The 21,654-nt window shown below is 40.9% G+C and overlaps 2 protein-coding genes across 6 annotated transcripts in view; one reads left to right on the top strand and one right to left on the bottom strand.

The window, feature by feature from the left end:
* The window catches only part of SRPX (sushi repeat containing protein X-linked), a 104,564-nt gene extending 86,836 nt beyond the window's left edge, over positions 1–17,728 (top strand). For 2 of the 3 annotated variants that reach the window (XM_082610601.1, XM_082610600.1), the window contains 2 exons: positions 2,089–2,210; positions 17,212–17,728. In XM_082610601.1, the coding sequence (XP_082466727.1) occupies positions 2,089–2,210; positions 17,212–17,395 (306 nt within the window). In that variant the 3' untranslated portion in view covers positions 17,396–17,728. The remainder of the gene's footprint in view (positions 1–2,088; positions 2,211–17,211) is intronic. The other variant, XM_082610602.1, reaches the window with a different exon arrangement.
* SYTL5 (synaptotagmin like 5) overlaps positions 1–21,654 on the bottom strand; it is a 249,609-nt gene that overhangs the window by 27,511 nt on the left and 200,444 nt on the right. Inside the window, exon 18 of one of the 3 annotated variants that reach the window (XM_082610593.1) lies at positions 11,306–11,378. The exons of 1 other annotated variant lie outside the window; for it this stretch is intronic. The gene's annotated coding sequence lies outside the window, so the exon portion shown is untranslated. Of the gene's footprint in view, positions 1–11,305; positions 11,379–14,540; positions 14,958–21,654 lie in introns of those variants that run through there. One more of the 3 variants, XM_082610595.1, reaches the window with a different exon arrangement.

Raw genomic sequence — 21,654 nt, 5'->3', positions numbered from 1 at the left:
TTCTTTGGTTCAGTTATTCTATTCTTCAGCTCTACGATTTTTTTCATGGTTTATATTTCTTTGTTGAACTCATTTTGTTTACTTCTCTAATTTCATTTAGTTGTCTGTTCTTGTAGCTCACGAAACTTCTTTAAGATGATTATTCTGAATTCTTTGAAAGTTCATAGCTCTCCATTTCCTTAGGGTCAGTTATTGGCCCTTTATTACTTTGGTGGTATCATACATACTTGCTTTTTCATGATCCTTGTTTCTTTATACCAGTGTCTGTTCATTTGAATAAGTGATCTCTTTTTGCAGACTTTCAGGTTTACTTTGGCAGAGACAATTCTTCACCAGTCAGCTCTTTTTAGGTTTCTGGACATGTCTGCTGGTAACATCCTTGGGAAGGTGGAGCCCATTATTAGGGTCAATTTGGGCAAGGCATCTGTTCGAGCTCTGAGGTTAGGGGTGGGGGCGTGCCACTGGCTGAGAGCAGCTGGATAGGACTGCTATCTTGGTTCCTTGCCCAAATGCAGCTGTAGGATGGGTTTCATGACTGTCTGGATTCTGGTCAGGCTTACTAAATGCTTTGTACTGGGTACTGCTATACCCAGCCGTAGGTGGGGCTATGAATTAGCTTCCCTGCCCTGACAAAGCAGCAGGATGGGACCTAGGGCCTGCATGGCTTATTGTCTGGGGACTCAAATCAGGCAAGAGTATGCACTGAATATTTTGGTTAGGTGAGGCCACCAGTTTTCCTTTGCAGACAGAGAAAGCCATGGGCTGTACTTTACTCAAGCGCCACCGTAAGCATAGCTGTTAGATGGGCGATGCAGCTTCCTGTGTGTTAGGGTTAGGTTCCTTGGTCAGGTGGTCTGAAGGTAGTATTCAGTAATAAGTGAGGTTGTGAATCAGTTTCCCTTCCTGGGCACAGCAGGAAAAACACCTCAAATGCCACTAATGCTCTTTGTTGGTGGCCTTGTCAAGCCAACTCATGCCGCAAGTTCCCTGGCTGAACAGGGCCAGTTTGTTTGCCCTGGCAGCCATCAGCTCTGCCCACCCTCCTCTCAGCTTAAGAGTTGCTGGGTTACACACCTTCCAGGTGTTCTCACAGACACTTCCTATCAGATGGGGGCCACACTCCACAGTGCCTAGGGCTTCAACTTGGGCTCCTGCCTGGGTGGCACTGGGAGGGCCCACTTCAGGCAGCTCTCAAATTTTCCCAAACAGGCTTTCTGGTCTGGAAGGGCCAGGAGCCTCAATCTGTAGTGGGTGGGACCATGTATCACCTCCCCTGCCTGGGTGTAGCAGGGGAAATCTCCCGAGGGAGAACACAAAGATGGCATCCCTGGCCTACGTTCCCCGAGGGCCTCTCTACAGGCCTCTAGATGTATGCCAAGCCTGAAGCCTGCCCTTAAGGTTGATGATCCAGGACAAAATATGAGGCCTCTTCCACAGAGACTGGGAGTGTGTTTCAGTCTGCTGTCTGTGCAATGCCCCAGGGGTGGTAGCCCACCAAGAACTGTTAGAGTCGCATGGGACCCAGGAATGCCAGGCCATCAAGGGCTCTCCCTGGGTGGCAACTGTCAAGGCCAGGTCACCAGATGTAAAAAACCAAGGCATCAGATGAGGGTTGGAATCGCTTATCCTTATTTCTTCACCATGCTCATGTTGGGGGGGCTTCGGGAAGGTGGGTGTGAGGGGTGAAAACAAGGGCAGATAGTGGGACACTGGAAATATTCTTTTGTCCTTGCAAAGACAAATTAGAATCCTCTGGGGGTGGTCTTGGACACTTTTTAGGAAACTTGGCTCATGCAAAGTCTCAGCCCATCTGGAAATACATACACTGCCATTTTGCTTAGGTTTTCAAAATCTCATTGCCAAGCCATTTCTGAATGATTCCTCTAGGAAGGTATTTAGGTTTTATAGCCACTAGTTGAACTCGAATTTCTCAGCTATCTTCAGGACAGTTTGGAGTGGGCAAATAAACTTCCCCAAACAGAACAGTGCTGCTCCTGTGGGTCTGTAGTTTGACATGGAATTTTCTTTAGCCATGCTCACACCTCCCTGCTTGGGGGGGGGGGTTTGTTTTGTTTTGTTTTTTTCCAGCAAGCACAATGTGGCCTGGATCTTCGACACATCACCGTAGTGGAGCTGGTAGGTGTGTTCCCGACCCTCATCGGCAGGATAGGAGCAAAGATTATGCCTCCAGCCCTAGCTCTGCAGCTCAGGTAGGGGCAAGTTTTGTTCTTAAGTGCTATTACCTATAAAAGTGCTTTTTTCTGATCAGGTTCCCTAATTTCTCTCTATTCATTCTTGATTCCAGGCAACCTTCAACCTTTAATTACTTTTATTCTGGGAGTATTATAACAATATTAATTGGCATGTGGCTGCTTGTCCAAATACATGATGCAGTGGGTAATTACCAGGGTTCCTTCCCCCTCCAGGTGTTTTTGCTTTATCTTTGTTTTTTTTCCCTTGGTGGGAGTGGGACGGGAAGGGGACAGAATGCAAAAAGGATTTAAGCAATCCTTGGTCTTCTTAAGAGGGCAGGCCTCCAATTTAGCCTTTCCAGGCTTGGCCTCTTTTATCCCCCATGCTTCCAGGGCACTTGTCCATAGTCCCATTTTAACAACTTTTGCTAACACTTAAAAAGCCAGAATCATGGGCTTCCCTGGTGGCGCAGTGGTTGGGAGTCCGCCTGCCGATGCAGGGGACACGGGTTCGTGCCCCTATCCCGGAAGATCCCACGTGCCGCGCAGCGGCCGGGCCCGCAAGCCATGGCCGCGGAGCCTGTGTGTCCGGAGCCTGTGCTCCGCAACGGGAGAGGCCACAGCAGTGAGAGGCCTGCGTACAGAAGAAAAAAAAAAAAAAAAGCCAGAATCATGGTGTTCAGACTCAGTAATGGTTCATTAAAAAAGCAGAATTCAACAGCCAAAAGGTAATTTCAGAGCAATCCAAATTTTTTTTTTTTTTTTCGTGGTACGCGGGCCTCTCACTGTTGTGGCCTCTCCCGTTGTGGATCACAGGCTCCGGACGTGCAGGCTCAGCGGCCATGGCTCACGGGCCCAGCTGCTCCACGCCATGTGGGATCTTCCCAGACCGGGGCACGAACCCGTGTCCCCTGCATCGGCAGGCGGACTCTCAACCACTGCGCCACCAGGGAAGCCCCCAAATTTTTACTTGTATATTTTGACCACTGTGAAAAGGACAATTAGCGTAAAGCAGAGCTCCTCAAAATCTTCATTTCTCACCTTTTTCTCTCACGCTCTGCAAGGGAGGGGGCAGATCTCTGTTCTATATAATCTCATGGTCCCAAGCTCTTGGTGGCTCCACCATCCTGTAGCATCAATATCCCAGAATACATTACTTTCTGGTTTCTGCAAAGGGGGAAAAGAGTAAAAATAAACCATGCCACTTTTTTTTGGCTTCATAATGGAAGCATAAAATTGCTGTCTCTCAGTCCCTTGGCCAGAACTCATCACATGATTGCAGTCAGCCTTCAAGGGAGACTGGGAATGTCCTATTGTTTTCAGTGTACACGTCTTTCAACTCCTTGGCTAAGTTTATTCCTAGGTATTTATTCATTTTCATACAATTATAAAACTTATTTTTCTTTATTTCTCTTTTTGTTACTGTCTTATTAGTGTATAGAAATGCACGAGATTTTTGTATATTTATTTTATATCCTGCAACTTTACTGAATTGGTTTATTAATCTAACAGCTTTTTGATGGATTCTTTAGGGTTTTCTATGTATAATATCATGACATCTGCAAATAATGATAGTTTTACTTTATTTTCCAATCTGGATGCCTTTTCCCCCCATTTTTCTTGCCTACTGAGTCTGGCTAGGACTAACAATACCATATTGAATACAAGTGGCGAGAGTGGGCATCCTTGGCTTGTTCCTGATCCTAGAGGAAAAGCTTTCAGCTTTTCACCATTGAGTGTGAAGTTAGCTGTGGGCGTGTTTATATATGGCCTTTATTATGTCGAGTTATGTTCCCTCTATACCCACTTTGTTGAGAGGTTTTTATCATAAATGGATGCTGAATTTTGTCAAATACTTCTTCTGCAGCTATTAAGATTATGATTTTTATCATTCATTTTGTTAATATGGTATAACATGGTTATTTGTAGATGTTGAACCATCTTTGCATCTCTGGAGTAAATCTCACTTGTATGATCCTTTTAATGTATGTTGAATTCTGTTTACAAATATTTTGTTGAAGATTTTTGCATCTATGTTCACCAGGGATATTGGCATGTAATTTTCTTGTGTCCTTGTCTGGTTTTGGTTACCAGCTAATGGTGGCTTTGTAAAATGAGTTTTGAAATGTTACCTCCTCTTCTAGTTTTTGGAAGAGTTTGAGAAGGATTAGTATTAATTCTTTGAATGTTTGGTAGAAGTAATTCTTCTTTGAATGTTTGGTAGAATTCACCAGTGAAACCATCTGGTCCTGGACTTTTTGTTTTTGATTACTGATTCCATCTCCTTAATAGTAATTTGTTCAGATTTTCTATTTCTTCATGATTCAGTCTTGAAAGGTTGTATTTTTCTAGGAATTTATCTGCTTCTAGGCTGTCAAATTTGTTGGCATATAATTGTTCGTAATAGTCTCTCATCCTTTGTATAGCTGTGGTATCAGTTGTAATGTCTCTTCTTTCATTTCTGATTTTTATTTGAGCCCCCTCTGTCTTGGTGAGTGTAGCCTAAAGGTTTATCAATTTCACCTTTTCAAAGAACCAGCTCTTGCTTCATTGGTCTTTTCTATTATCTTTTTAGTCTCTTCTTCATTTATTTCTGCTCTGATCCTTATTATTTCCTAACTTCTACTAACTTTGGGCTTTGTTTTCTATTTCTTTCAGGTGTAAAGTTAGGTTGTTTTGAGATTTTTGTTTCTTGATAAGTATTTATTGCCCTGAACTTCTCTCTTAGAACTGCTTTTGCTGCATCTCATAAGTTTTGTTATGTTTTATTTCCATGTTCATTTGACTGAAGGTATTTTTTTGACTTCTCTTTGATCCAGTGATTGCCCAGTAACACACTGTTTAATCTCCACATTATTTATGAATGTTTCCAGTTTTCTTCCATATTTGATTTCTAGTTTCATACATTGTTATCTTAAAAGATGCTTGATATGATTTCAATCATTTTAAATTAAGACTTGTTTTATAGCCTAACGTGATCTATCCCAGAGAATGTTCCATGTGCACGTGAAGACTATATATTCTATTGTTTGGATGGGATATTCTGTATGTATCTGTTTAAACCTATGTGGTATAACGTGTTAAAGGCTGTTTCGTTACTGATTTTCTGTTTGGATGATCTATCCAGTGTTGTAAGCTGGATATTAAAGTCCCCTACTATCATTGTCCTACTATTTCCCTTTTAGGTCTGTTAATATTTGCTTTATACATTTAAGTGCTCCTATGTTGGTTGCATATATATTTACAAATATTATACCCTTTTGTTTGATTGAACTCTTTATCATTATATATTACCCTTATTTATCTCATTATAGTCTTTGTTTTAAAGTCTATTTTGTCTGATATAAGAACAGTGATCCAGCTTACTTTTGGTTTCCATTTGCATAGAATATATTTTTCCATTCCTTCACTTTGTGTGTGTCTTTACATCTGAAGTGAGTCCCTTGTAGGCAGCATATAGATAGGTGGTTTTTTTAAATCCATTCAGCTGCTCTTTCTTTTGATTAGGGGATTTAGTCCACTTAAATTATTGATAGGTAGATACTTACTGCCATCTTGTTAATTGTTTTTTGGCTGTTTTATAGTTCCTCTGTTACATTCTTCTCTATTCTCTTCCTGTGTGATTTGATGAATTTAGTGGTATGCTTAGATTCCTTTCTCATTATCTTTTGTGTATCTATTATAGGTTTCTGGTTTGTGGTCACCATGAAGCTTACATTTAACTTATCAACTTAAAATGGACCATTATAAATATAACAACTTAAGTTTGAAGGCATTCTAAAGCTCCACACACGTTTTGTTTTTGATGTCAAATTTTTATCTTTTAATCCTGTGTATCCCTTAAGCAGTTATTGTAGTTATTTTACCACTTTTGTCTTTTAATCTTTATATTAGCTTTATAAATCCACTACTTTTACTAATATATCTACCTTTAAAATTAAAAATCTTTTTATTTTAACCATTTTTAAATTGAAGTAGTTAATTGACAATTTTGTTAGTTTGAGGTATACAACAAAGTCATACAGTTATACATATATATATGTATTCTTTTTCAGATTCTTTTCCATTATAGGTTATTATAAGATATTGAATATGGTACCCTGTGCTGTAAAGTAGGTCCTTGCTGTTTCTATCTGTTTTATATATAGTAGTGTGTATGTGTTGATCCAAAACTCCTAATTTCTCCCCCTCCTCCCCACCCCCTACTATCCCCTTTGGTAACCATAAGTTTGTTTTCTATATCTGTGAGTCTATTTCTGTTTTGTAAAAATAAGTTCATTTATATCATTTTTTTAGATTCTACATATAAGTGATGTCATGATATTTGCCTACCTTTGTCTTTCTTCACTTAATATGATAATTTCTAAGTCCATCCATGTTGCTGCAAATGGCATTATTTCATTCTTTTTTATGGCCGAGTAATATTCCATTGTATACGTGTACCATATCTTCTTTATCCATTTATCTGTCAATGGACACTTAGGTTGCTTCCATGTCTTGGCTATTGTAAATAGTGCTGCTTTGAACGCTGGGGTGCATGCATGTTTTCTTTTTTTTTTTTTTTTTTTTGGTGGTACGCGGGCCACTCACTGTTGTGGCCTCCCACCTTGCGGAGCACAGGCTCCGGACACGCAGGCTCAGCGGCCATGGCTCACGGGCCCAGCTGCTCCGCGGCATGTGGGATCTTCCCGGACTGGGGCAGGAACCCGTATCCCCTGCATCGGCAGGCGGACTCTCAACCACTGCGCCACCAGGGAAACCCTCTTTTTTTTGTTTTATTGGAATATAGTTGATTTACAATGTCATGTTAGTTTCAGGTGTACAGTAAACTGATTCACTTATACATATCCATATATTCATTCTTTTTAAGATTCTTTTCTCATAGAGGTTATCACAGAATATTGAGTAGCGTTCCCTGTGTTATACAGTAGGTCCTTGTTGATTATATATCTTATATATAGGAGTGTGTATATATTGATCCCAAGCTCCTGATTTATCCCTCCCCCCCACACTTCGCCTTTGGTAACAATAAGTTTGTTTTCAATATCTGTAAGTCTGTTTCACTTGTAAATAAGTTCATTTGTATCACTTTTTAAAAAATTAGATTCCACATATGAGTGATATCATATGATATTTGTCTTTCTCTGACTTACTTCACTTAGTATAATAATCTGTAGGTCCATCCATGTTGCTGCAAATGGCATTCTTTCATTCTTTTTTATGGCTGATTAATATTCCATTGTATATATGTACCACATCTTCTTTATCCATTCCTCTGTTCATGGACACTTAGGTTGCTTCCATGTCTTGGCTATTGTAAATAGTGCTGCAGTGAACATTGGGGTGCATGTATCTTTTCTAATTATGGATTGCTGAGTCATATGGTAGTTCTATTTGTAGTTTTTTAAGGAACTTCCATACTGTTCTCCATAGTGGCTGTACCAGTTTACATTCCCACCAACAGTGCAAGAGGGTTCCCTTTTCTCTACACCCTCTCCAGCATTTATTGTTCGTAGATTTTTGATGATGGTCTTTTTGACTGGTGTGAGGTGATATCTCATTGTAGTTTTGATTTACATTTCTCTAATGATTAATGATGTTGAGCATTCTCTCGTGTGTTTGTTGGCAATCTGTATATCTTCTTTGGAGAAATGTCTACTTAGGTCTCCTGCCCATTTTTTTATTGAGCTGTTTGGGTTTTTTTGATATAGAGTTTCATGAGATATTTGTATATTTTGGAAGTTAAGACCTTGTTGGTCACTTCTTTTGCAAATATTTTCTCCCATTCTGTGGCTTGTCTTTTCATTTCGTTTATGGTTTCCTTTGCTGTGCAGAAACTTAAGTTTAATTAGGTCCAATTTGTTTGTTTTTGTTTTTATTCTCATTACTCTAGGAGGTGGATCATAAAAGATGTTGCTGTGATTTATGTCAAAGAGTGAATGTTCTACCTATATGTTAGTCTAAGAGTTTTAAAGTATCTGGCCTTACATTTAGGTCTTTGATCCATTTTGAGTTTATTTCTGTGTATGGTGTTACAGAATGTTCTAATTTCATTCTCTTGCATGTGGCTGACCAGTTTTCCCAGCACCATTGTTGAAGAGACTGTCTTTTCTCTATTGTATATTCTTACCTCCTTTGTCATATATTAACTGACCATAGGTGCATGGGTTTATCTCTGGGCTCTGCATCCTGTTCCATTGATCTATATTTCTGTTTTTGCACCAGTACCATACTGTTTTGATGACCGTAGCTTTATATTGTAGTCTGAAGTCAGGGAGCCTGACTCCTCCAGCTCTGTTTTTCTTTCTCAAGATTGCTTTGGCTATTCGAGGTCTTTTATGTCTCCATACAAATTTTAAGATTTTTTTGGGTTCTAATTCTGTGAAAAATGCCACTGGTAATTTGATAGGAATTGCATTGAATCTGTAGATTGCCTTGGGTAGTATAGTCATTTTTACAATATCGATTCTTCTAATCCAAGAACATGGTATATATCCTTCCATCCGTTTGTGTCATCTTCGGTTTCTTTCATCAGTGTCCCAAGTTTTCGGAGAACACGTCTATTTATTCCTAGGTATTTTATTCTTCTTGATGTGATGGTAAATGGGATTGTATCCTTAATTTCTCTTTCTGATCTTTCGTTGTTAGTGTATAGGGATGTAAGAGATGTCTGTGTATTTGGTATCCTGCAACTTTACTGAATTCATTGATGAGCTTTAGTAGTTTTCTGGTAGAATCTTTAGGATTTTCTATGTATAGAATCATGTTATCTGCAAACAGTGACAGTTTTACTTCTTCTTTTCCAGTTTGGACTCCTTGTATTTCTTCTCTGATTGCTGTGGCTAGGACTTCCAAAACTGTTGAATAAAAGTGGTGACAGTACACATCTTTGTCTTGTTCCTGATCTTACAGGAAATGTTTTCAGCTTTTCACTGTTGAGAATGATGTTAACTGTAGGTTTGTCATATATGGCCTTTTAAAATGTTGAAGTGTGTTTCCTCTGTGCCCCCTTTCTTGGGAGATTTTATCATAAATGGGTGTTGAATTTTGTCAAAAGCTTTTTCTGCATCTATTGAGACGGTCATATGGTTTTTATTTTTGAGTTTGTCAGTGTGGTGTATCACACTGATTTGCAGATGTGAAAGAATCCTTGCATCCCTGAGATAAACCCCACTTGATCATGGTAAATGATCATTTTAATATATTGTTGGATTCAGTTTGCTAGTATTTTGTTGATGATTTTTCCGTCCATGTTCATCAGTGATATTGGCTTGTAACTTTCTTTTTTTGTGGTATCTTTGTCTAGTTTTAGTATTAGGGTGATGGTGGCCTCATAGAATGGACTTGGGAGTGTTCCTTCCTCTGCAATTTTTGGAATAGTTTCAGAAGAATAGGTGACAGAATTTGCTTGTGAAGCCATCTGGTCCTGGACTTTTGTTTGGAAGTTCTTAAATCACTGTTTCGATTTCAGTACTTGTGATTGCTCTATTCATATTTTCTATTTCTTCTTGGTTCAGTCTTGGAAGGTTGTACCTTTCTAAGAAATTGTCCATTTCATTGGCATATAGCTGCTTGTAGTAGTCTCTTATCCTTTGTATTTCTGTGGTGTCCATTGTAACTTCTCCATTTTCATTTCTAATTTTATTGATTCCAGTCCTCTCACTTTTGTCCTTCATGAATTTTGCTAAAGGTTTATCAATTTTGTTTATGTTTTCAAAGAGTCAGCTTTTTAGTTTTATCTTTTCTATTGTTTTCTTCATCTCTATTTCATTGATTTCTGCTCTGATCTTTATGATTTCTTTCCTTCTACTAATTTTGGGTTTTGTTTGCTCTTCTTCGAGTTGCTTTAGTCTCTTAGACTGTCCTCATTTCTTTTCATTTTTTATTCTGTTCCATGATAGTGATTTCCACCATTCTGTCTTCCAGCTCACTTATTCGTTCTTCTGCCTCAATTTTTCTATTGATTTCTTCTAGTGTATTTTTCATTCCAGTTATTGTATTGTTCATCTGTTTGTTCTTTAAATCTTCTAGCTCTTTGTTAAACATCTCTTGTATCTTCTTGATCTGTGCCTCCATTCTTTTTCTGAGATCTTGGATCATCTTTACTATCATTTTCTTTTTCAGGTAGGTTGCCAATCTACAGTTATTTACTTGTTCTTGTGGGTTTTTATCTTGTTCCTTCGTCTGGAACATTTCTCTGCCATCTCATTTTTTATAACTTTTTGTGTTTGTGGTCTCCTTTCCACTGGCTGCAGGATTATAGCTCCTTTTTGCTTCTCGTGCCTGCTCCCTTTGCTTCTGGTGGGTGAGTTTGGTCCTGGGGCTTGTGCAGGCTTCCTGTTGTGAGGGACTGGTGCCTGTACACTGTGTGGGGGGGGTGGAGCTGGGTCTTGTCCCTCTCGGGGGCAGAGCCATGTGAAAGGGTGTGTTTATTGGTAGCTGTTAGCTGAGGACGACTTTAGGCAGCCTCTCTGCTGATGGGTAGCACTGTATTCCCCCTCTGCTGGTTTGTTTGGCCTGAGGCGTCCCAGCACTGGAGCCTGAAGGCTGTTGAGAGGGGCCAGGTCCTGATGCCAAAATTGTGACCTCTACGAGAGCTCACGCTGACAGTATTCTCTGGAACCTCTGCCACCAGTATCCTTGGTCCCCCCCACCCCCGCAGTGATCCACAGCTGCTCCCCACCTCCCCAGGAGACCCTCCAAGACTTGTAGGTAGGTACAGCCCAGTCTTATATGGAGTTCCTGCTCTCTGCTGGGTCATAGTGTACGTGAAGTCTTGTGTGTGCCCTCCAAGGGTGGAGTCTCTGTTTTCCCCAGTCCTGTGGAGCTACTGCACTCAAGCCCCACTGGCCTTCAAAGCCAGACGCGCTGGGGCTTCTTCCTCTTGATGTCAGACCCTCAAGCTGGGGAGCCTGATGTAGGACTCAGGACTCTCATGTTTTTGGGGAGAAACTCTGCAATATAATTATTTTCCAGTTTGTGGGTCACCCACTTGGCAGGTATGGGATTTGATTATGTCGCAAAACCACCCCTGTTACTGTTCAGTTGTCATTTCTTCATTGTCTTTGAATGTAAAATATCTTTTTTGGTAGGTTCCAGTGTTTTTTTGTTGATGGTTGTTCAGCAGTTGTGATTTTGGTGTTTTCATGAGATGAGGTAAGCTTAAAGTTTTCTCTGGAGATATGCCTAGGAGTGGGATTGTAAGATCATATGGTAACTCTTTTAAGCTTTTTACGGAACCTCTGTACTGTTTTACATAGTGGCTGCACCAATTTACATTCCCACCAACAGTGTAGCAGGGTTCCCTTTTCTCCATACCCTCTCCAGCATTTATTATTTGTAGACTTTTTTTGAGAAAATAATATTCATATTTATTTTACTTAGTATAACTGGAGAATACTGGCAATTATCATTTGTGTTTCTTCATACTGTTCATCTTCAATACATTTGATATTTTAAGAACTTTGCTAAAATCATGGCCTAAGAGTTTTATAGATTATAAGGTACAACTGACATACAATGAACTGTACATACTTAAAGCATAGTGTGATAAGATTTGACATATGTATACACCCATAAAACCATTGCCACAATTAGAGTCAATGTGTCTACAATTTCCCCAAAATTTGTAGACTTTAAAAAAAAAAAAAATTTTATTTATTTATTTTTGGCTGTGTTGGGTCTTCATTTCTGTGTGAGGGCTTTCTCTAGGCAAGTGGGGGCCACTCTTCATTGCGGTGTGCGGGCCTCTCACTATCACAGCCTCTCTTGTTGCAGAGCACAGGCTCCAGACGCACAGGCTTAGTAGTTATGGCTCATGGGCCCACTTGCTCTGCAGCGTGTGGGATCTTCCCAGACCAGGGCTCGAACCCATGTCCCCTGCATTGGCAGGTGGATTCTCAACCACTGTGCCACCGGGGAAGCCCTGTAGACTTTTTGATGATGGCTATTCTGACTGGTGTGAGAACTCCTTTGTAGATTTGATTTGCATTTCTCTAATAATCAGCGATACTGATCATCTTTTCATGTGTCTGTTGGCCATCTGTATGTCTTCTTTGAAGAATTGTCTATTTAGGTATCCTGCCCATTGGGTAGGGATATTGGGTTGTATTTTTTGATAATGAGGTGTTTTTTGATATGAGGTGTTTGTATATTTTGGATATTAACCTTTCGTCAGTTGCATTGTTTGTAAATATTTTCTCCCAGTCCATAAGTTGTCTTTTCATTTTGTTTGTGGTTTTCATTGCTGTGCAAAAGGTTTTAAATTTAATTAGGTCCTATTTGGTTATGTTTATTTCCATTACTCTAGGAGACAAATCCAAAAATGTATTGCTGTGATTTATGTCACAGTGTTTTCCCTAGGAGTATTCTCCCTAGTGTTCTCATCTAGGAGTTTTATAGGATTTGTTCTTACCTTTCAGTCTTTAATCCATTTTGAGTTTATTTTTGTATATGGTGTTAGAAAATGTTCTAATTTTCCTGTCTTAAGTGTAGCAGTACAGTTTTCCCAGCACCATTTATTGAAGAGCCTGTCTTTGCTCCATTGTATATTCTTGCCTCCTTTATCATAGTATACCTACCTTTTAACAGTGAGATTTATACTGTGATATTTTTTCTTATTACTAATGAGTGCCCTTTTCAGCTTAAAGAAGTCCCTTTAACATTTCTTATAAGGCTGGTTTATTGGTGGCCTTCCCCTTAGCTTTTGCTTGTCTGGAAAACTCTTCATCTCTCCAATTCTGAATGATTTTATTGGGTAGTATAATATATTCTTGGTTATAAGCTTTTATCTTTCAGGAGAATAAACTGTTTCACTCCCTCTGGCCTGCTATGTTCCTGCTGAAAAAATCTGATATTTTTATGGGATTCTCTTGTATGTAACGTGCTGTTTTTTCTCATTAGATTCTCTCCATGACTTGAAGCTTTTTATATTTTAATTATAATGTGTCTTGACATGGGTTTGTTTGGGTTCTTCTTTTTTTGGAACTCTCTTGGCTTCTTGGATCTGGATGTCTGTTTTTCTCCCCAGGTTAGGGAAGGTTTCAGCTGTTACTTATTAAAATAAGTTTTCTGCTTCTTTGTCTATTCTCCTGCTAGGATCCCTATACTGTGAATGTTAGTGTGCTTGATAGTGTCCCATAAATCTCTTATTTGTTTTTATTTTTTTGCGGTACACAGGCCTCTCACCGTTGTGGCCTCTCCCGTTGCAGAGCACAGGCTCCGGATGCACAGGCTCAGCGGCCATGACTCACGGGCTCAGCCGCTCCGCGGCATGTGGGATCTTCCCAGACCGGGGCATGAACCCGTGTCCCCTGCATCGGCAGGTGGACTCTCAACCACTGTGCCAGCAGGGAAGCCCTTAAGTTATCTTCATTAAAAAAAAAAATTCTTTTTTCTTTTAGTTCTCTGGGTGAGTTCCACTGCCTTGTCTTTGAGTTTGCCAGTACTTTCTACTGCTTCACCTGCCCTTGAACCCCTCTAGTGTATTTTTCACTTTACTGTATTCTTCAGCTCTGTGACTTCTCTTTGGTACTTTTTGATATTTTCTATCTCTTTGAAGTTCACTATGTTCACCCATTCTTGTGAGTTTGGTGAGCATCTTTATAATCATTACTTTTAACTCTATCAGGTAAATTACCTACCTTTGTTTCATTAAGTTTTTTTCCTATTTCCTTTTCCATTATAGGTCACTACAAGATATTCAGTATAGTTCCTTGTGCTATACAGTAGGTCCCTTTTTATCTATTTTACTTGATATGCATTTATTTTGCTGAGAGTGAATTGGTAATAGAAAGACATCTCATTGCATTAGGAATTGTAATTGGCTATTCCTTGACTGTCATATCCTGGAACTTGAGGTTGGCTTAGCATGGTTTCATTGTTTGGAAAGATTTGGTGGACTTGTAGACCCAGGGCCGGTTTCATGGGTGTGTGATCTGTGCAAGCACACAGGTCCCACACTGAAAAGGGTCTTGTGTTTGGTTTAGTGCTGTGCTGTCACCATCTTGACCTTAACTTTGCGGGGGGGGGGGGGGCCTGAGTTTTTATTTAGCTTAAGGTTTTTTTGGCAATCGCCTTATCTTTTTACATTTTAATTTTATTGGAGTATAGTTGATTTACAATGTTATGTTAGTTTCAGGTGTACAGCAAAGTGATTCAGTTTTATATATATGTGTGTGTATGTGTGTATATATATATACATTCTTTTTTTAGATTCTTCTCTCATGGAGGTTATCAGAGAATATTGAGTAGAGTTCCCTGTGCTATACAGTAGGTCCTTGTTGGTTATCTTACATGTTAATCTATTTTATATATAGAAGAACATATTCATCTGTTTCTTCATTTTACTTGGCTCTCTGTTGGTTTCTATGCATTAGAATATGCAATAGCTGCTTCTGGTTTTGAAGGAGTGGCCTCAGGTAGGAGATGAAACTTATTATTCAACCCTGCCCTAACTCTTGTCTCTCAGACCTTTGTGATTGTCTGTATAGTTTATTTTTAATAGCTCCCAGAGTTTCAGGGTGAGCCAAGACCTGTTAGTGCTCCAATGGAGAGGATCAGCCAGCACCTAGATTCAGGCTGATTGGAAGGGAGACCCTCACGCAGCAGCTTAGCAAGTAGATGCAGTCCTGAGGGTCTGCAAGCATAAGGCCTGTTGGCCACTGGAGCCAGGTGAGAGAGAGAGATGTAAGGTGCTGCTGGATTTAGCAAGGCAGGAGGAATGCAAGAAGATGTCTCTGCTAGATGGAACGTAAAGATGGCAACCTGCTGGAAAAGAAGAGATAAGAGATGGTTTCTGCTGGCTTTAGCAAGGTGGAGGGAGAGTTTGAAATTTGCTTCCACTGGCACACCCCTGCCCCTCACTCTGATGCTTCAAGGTTATTAAATGAGCCTATTCACGTAAAGTGTGGGTACTTTTCAAACGGATGCTTCTGCACTGTGTCTTGGGCTGTTTCTTTGTTTGCGACAGCCCAGCAGATCTCGTGGAGGTGAGCCCCATTGGTTTTCAAGTGAGATATTTTGGGGTTTGTCTCAGGTGTGGGTCTTAAAAGCTGGAGTGCCTGATGTGGAATTGGAACCCTTTGCTCCTCAGGGAGAAACTCCAGGTTTCCAGTTCCCTCTACATGGGTGGGGGCAGTGACTGGGGCTGGATGTATTGCTAGGTTTTTGGACAAGATTGTTTCTTCTACCCACTTTGGTGTGATTTCCTTCTCACTTGCCTGATATACAAGAGTCACGATCCTAGTTTTTCGCTTTCTGGCAGAGAATATTGTTCCATATGTAGTAGATTTGGTGTGTCCATGGGAGGAGGGGGGTTGTATTTTTTTGTCTAGTTCTCTAGAAGATTCTCCAGGAGTTCATTTCAGTCTGACATTTGTGTAACTCTGAACTGTTGCTGGTACTGCCTCTCGGCCTGTAGGGTGTCTATCCATCCCCCGAATTTCTGTGGTCTCTTAGCCATGGTGGATGCATTTGTGTACCTGTTGGTAGCCTGCTGCTCTGACCACTCATCTCCTCTCATGGCAGTTTTCCCTAATAATATTTTGTTAGGCACAAGGCTCACAGGAGGAATGCGTGTGGTAGATGGTGGCACCATGGGGGGGGCGGTTTCTATCCTGACTTAAGTACTCGACCACCCCACGCTCCTTTCCCACAGGTTCCAGCCACCATAATGTTGCATAGCCTTTTTTTTCCTCCAGACTTCCCTATTTCTGTTTTCCTGGGTCACCCCCTGCCCTAGGACTTCCCCCTCCTCCCCCTGCCTCCAAACTCTAAATATTCCTCTTCTTAAAGAGGCAGAGATTAGTTCTCCATTCTCACCTCACTTTCATGCTTTACATTTACATGTTCAAAAACTCATTAATGCACTTCTTGAGGTCCCCTCTTCTTACCACAAGAAACCAGTGCAGATACTGTAATGCTTTTGTCTCTACTCACTAGAAGTGGATTAGCAATTGTTTCCCACTGGGATGATAGAAAGTATTCCCATCTTCCTTGAAACTCCCTCATAAAAGGCAAAAGAAAGTGTCTTCTCCCAGATTTTGTTGTTCAGTTTAGCTGAGTGTGCTCTTTTTTGGTTTTTCCCTTGGGCTCAGCTTATGTTTGCTTTCTCTGGCTTTTTTCATCTAAACATGGTACTGAAATACATTCTTTTTTACAGTTTAAATTCTAATGGGGTAGAATAGAAAAAAAAACAGGCCATTGAAACCCCTTCAAGTGCTTTTTGAAATTGAGGTATAAAAAAATTATAATTAACCAAGTCCTTAAACCCAGGGTGAAGAGCCAGTTCGATTCCCTCGATGCAGTTGTGAGCTGGATGGGCCAGAACTACAATGTTTGGAACGTCATTTCAATCAGCTTCACCTAGGCCAGGGTTTCTTAACCTTGGCACTATTGACATTTGGGGCCTGATCATTCTTTGGTGGGGAGAGGGCTGGTCTGTGCATTGGAGGCCAGGGCTGCTGCCTAACATCCTACAACCACTAGAGGTCAGTAGCACACCCCCTGCCATTTTGAACACCAAAACTTGTGTCCAGACAGAGCCAAATGTTGATAACCAGTGACTCTGGTGGGTATGTGGTTGTGCAAACCTAGTCTGCAAATGGGGGTTGACTCCAGTTTAATACAAAAAAATTCTGTTAGCATTGTTGTACATGCCTTGGAGCACCTATTGGTACCCAGCACCACTGCAAGTCTAAAGTGTTCCTGGCCACTAGAATCTAAAGCCATGCTACTCAACCTGTCACGTGCATACCAGCCTTCGGTGGATCTTACTCATCATATAGATTCTAATCCAGTAGGTTTGCAGGGGAGTGTAGGGTTCTCCACTGCTAACAAGTTCCCATGTGATGCTCCTGGTCAACGTACCACACTCTGAGTAGCAGGGGTCTAAAAGGTAATCAGTCCTTTGTGGTATTAAGCCTTTCTCTGCACACAGTGTCATTATAGGACTCTAGTTGGTCCACCAGAGCCCTCGGGGAGTCAATTTTGACCTAGTCTTCTCTTTTCTTTGCCCTAGGCTGTTGCTGAGAATCCCACTGTATTCCTTCAGTATGGTGCTAGTGGACAAGCATGGCATGGACAAGGAGCGCTATGTCTCCCTGGTGACGCCTGTGGCCCTCTTCAACCTGATCGACACTTTCCCCTTGAGAAAAGAGGAGATGGTCCTGCAAGCTGAAATGGGCCAGACCTGTAACACCTGATGTGACGGGTCCTCTCACGGCAGTTCCCCTTCTCTATGTCTGTGCTATGCGCACAGGAAGGCCTGAAAAATATCCTTGATGTACAGATTTTTATTTGTAATTTTTAAAGTCTATTTTATTATAAGCTTTCTTTGCACTTAAAATATTAACACTGCTTTTTGTACTTTGAAGTATTCCAAAAAAATATGAATGATACTGACTCTTAACTCCATCATGGCTGGTTAATTTGGTAGAGAAAATAGAACCTACCACCATACATATGCTTTCAATGCCTTTTATACAGTATGACCCTATCTTGTTTTTTATATAAAACTTATTAATAAAATATTTGGGAGCAAATTTACTAAAACTCATTTTCTTTTTCAAGCACTTGCTCACTGTGGTCACGGGTTTTAGGGCTGTGATTCTTGGTGTTTGTTTTAGGAATGGAAAAATGAGTCTTGTCAGGAGGAGCTCAGTTGAGCTGGGAGAGCTGAACTTGGAAGGGTCAGAGGAGCCAACTAAAGCAGCAAGCCGAAAATGAAAGAGGTACAAATTTAATCACTTACTGTGATGGTGTCACCAAGAAGCTAAAACTGGAAGTTCCATTGTATATTTCTCCATCTTCTGTTTTCTCCAATGGACCAGTTGAAGGTCACGTGGATCACCAAAGACATGGGGTTGTTACACTGTTGAGGGAGACCCAGCTGTGGCAGTTTGATGCACCCTGGGGTAATGGAAGGGTGAGGGTCTAGGAGTGTTAAAGTACTGGATACTGAATCAGTGGGGAAAAGTGTCTTCAGATTCCCCTCTTCCTCCTATAAGGTCCCAGCACAGGTGCATGAAGACCTCTGCCCAAGGCCTCAGAGACCTAAGAATAAAAATCACGTGGGCTAGGAATGCAAATATGTGAAAGGACATGAACAGTCCTTGGCTACAGTTCCAGCTAGTGACTGTGATTCATTGACTGTATACCAGTCTGTGTTGGGAGAGCAGCTTTTCCTTATGAGACCTTCCAGGCGAAGCCTTTGTAACTGCCTAAGGTTGGGCCTGAAAAATTACAGTTTTATAACCAGGAGTTGGACTCTTTCAGCTTTCCCAGCCAAACATTGAGGGGAAATTTCAATCTATTCCTGAACAAATAACAAAGTCAGTGATGGAAAGTCCTAATTCCAACACGAAGGTTTAAAACTAGAAGCAGATTTGACACTTCTGAACATTAGGCAGTAAATGCTATCCTGTGAATAGGGTTATATTTCATTTACAAATATTTTTTTCCCCCACAAAGCACACTAGTAGGTGCTTCGACCTCTGTCTCCCTCAGATGTATCAGATAAAAGGTCACTGACATGGTTGGGAGAGGAATGTTAACCAATGACTAGTTTGGAAGCCATGAAAGTTTCAAAAGATCATTTGTCACACAATTAAGTAAACATATCAGCCCACATTAAAAGCACTCCTGCCTGTGAAAAGCCAGCTTGTGCCCTTTGGCCCATAACCTGAAAGCTTCAAGCCTTGAGGATGAGCTTATGTTTAAGGAACTGCCCTGATTTCTTTAAAGAAGTCTTCCTGATGAGCTTAGAATATTACAGACACTTTGCCTAATGAGATACAGACCATTTGAAGAATAAGTGTACTGTGGTATTTAAAAAAATACATATCCAGAGTCACGCCAGCATCATGGTAACATGAGTCTTTCCTTTTTTTCCTCCCCTCTAACATGTAATTGGACATCCATAAACAAACAAAAGCTCCTCTGCACAGCACACCAGGACACTGGAGAACTCCATCTATCTGTGCATACGAAAGTGGGTGGATAGGACCTCAGAAGACGCTACAGAGCTAAGGCAATTGCAGAAGCAGTAGTGGCAGCATCAGCAGTGACCTCTCTAGCAAACAAGGTGAAAAGTAAAAGGGGGTGAGTGAAAGGCTGTCAGCCCCTGTGGGCTGGAGGGTCCCGTTGCTCTTCAGCAACACCCTGCATATCTGAAGAGAGATATCAATGACTGGTGAGGGAAAGGGAATTGACGGAATATATCGCCTGCTGTCTGCCCTGAGATGCCAGCAAGAGGTCTGCCCATGGACCTCTGGGATCCACCCCCCACTCGAAGAACCCCCTACCAGGCCATGGGCACACCCAAAGCCCCAAATTTTAAGCACACATCCCCTCACCCTCTGCTGACACCTTTTTTTTTTTTTTTTTTTTTTTTTTTTTTGCGGTATGCGGGCCTCTCACTGTTGTGGCCTCTCCCGTTGCGGAGCACAGGCTCCGGACACGCGGGCCCAGCGGCCATGGCTCACGGGCCCAGCCGCTCCGCGGCACATGGGATCCTCCCAGACCGGGGCACGAACCCGTATCCCCTGCATCGGCAGGCGGACTCTCAACCACTGCGCCACCAGGGAGGCCCTGCTGACACCTTTTAAACCCCCCCATTTTTTCCCCCATATGTACATTCCCAACCTTAGCAGGGAGTCAGCGCCCATAAGAGAAACCAAAAAGTTTGCTATAGTGCCACCTTCTGGAAAACAAAAGGAAGGCTCTTAACTACCAACCTCCTTAATTGAAGTAAACAAAACCTTACCTAAATAAGACAGGTGCTCCCTAGTTCAAACACAGCACTAGAGGCACATTTTATCAACAACTATGAAAAAAAATCATAGTAACACGGTATCACAAAAAGAAAATGACAATTCTCCAAGAACTGAACCCAAAGATACGGAATATTGCAATCGAACTGATAAAGAACTCAAAATAGCTGTTATGAACAAATTCAGTGAGCTGCAAGAAAACTCAGAAAGGCAATTCAGTGAACTCAGGAATAAAATTAATGACCAGAAGTAGTATTTCACCACAGAAATTGGTTATTTTTTAAGGAAGTTCAAACAAAAATTCTGGAGCTGAAGAACTCAATAAATGAGAAAAAGAATGCATTAGGTAGCATTGGAAACAGAGCAGATCAGATGGAAGGGAGAATAAGTGAGCTTGAGGATAGGAATTTAGAAATGATTCAGGTATAAGAGGAGAGAGAATTAAGATTAATGGGTATACCAGAAGGAGAAGAGAGGGAGAAGGGGGCAGAGATCTTCTTTAAAGTAATAATAGCTGAGAACTACCCACATCTGGGGAAGGAACTGGATTTACAAGTCCACGAACCTAACAGAACACCTTAACATCTCAATGCAAAAACACCTTCTCCAAGACATATTATATAATAAAACTGTCAAAAGTCAATGGTAAGAAATTTAAAGGCAGCCAGAGGAAACCCCCCATTAGGCTATCAGGAGAAACAATGGAGAGACAAAATAACCAGAAGTCAAAAGATAAAATTGGCAGTAGTAAATCCTTATATATCAATAATCACCTTAAATGTAAATGGATTGAACTCACCAATCAAAAGGCACAGAGAGGCTGGATAAATTTAAAAAAGTAAATAAGGGCTTCCCTGGTGGCACAGTGGTTGAGAGCCCGCCTGCTGATGCAGGGGACACGGGTTCATGCCCCGGTCTGGGAGGATCCCACATGCCGCGGAGCAGATGGGCCCGTGAGCCATGGATGCTGGGCCTGCGTGTCCGGAGCCTGTGCTCCACAACGGGAGAGGCCACAACAGTGAGAGGCCCACGTACCGCAAAAATAAATAAATAAAAAATAAGGCCTAACTATATGCTGCCTACAGGAGACTCTTTTTAGCTCTCAAAACACATAGGCTCAAAGTGAAGAGATGGAAGATGATACTCCAAGTAAGTGGAACCCAAAGGAAAGCAGGCTTAGCCATACTTATATCAGACAAAATAGACTTCAAGCAAAACAAAATGGTAGTCAGGGACAAATAAGGTCATTATATAATGATAACGAGGTCAATACATCAAGAAGATAAAACAATTGTAAATATATATACTCCCAACGCCTAAGTTCTGAAATATATTAAGCAAATACTTTTATGTCTTAAGGGATAAATAAGAGTAAAGTAGTAGTGGAGGGCTTCAATATCCTGCAATCAGTATAGATCTTCCAGACAGAAAATCAATAAGAAAACATTGGAAATGAACCATACTTTATAGAACAAATGGACTGAAGAGATATATGCAGAATATTCAATCCAAAAAGAGCAGAGTACTGATTCTTCTCAAGTGCACATGGAACATTCTCCAGAATACATATATGACAGGACACAAATCTTAGCAAATTTAAGAAGACTTAAGTCATACTAAATATCTTTCCTAACCACAATGGTATGAAACTAGAAATCAACAAGAGGAAAGTGAAGAGCTCTACAGATATG

This window comes from Mesoplodon mirus, assembly GCF_964341445.2.
Source record: "Mesoplodon mirus genome assembly, chromosome: X".
Classification (NCBI taxonomy): domain Eukaryota; kingdom Metazoa; phylum Chordata; class Mammalia; order Artiodactyla; family Ziphiidae; genus Mesoplodon; species Mesoplodon mirus.
Note: the sequence above shows the minus strand (reverse complement) of the source record. Positions and strands in the feature narration are given on the sequence as shown.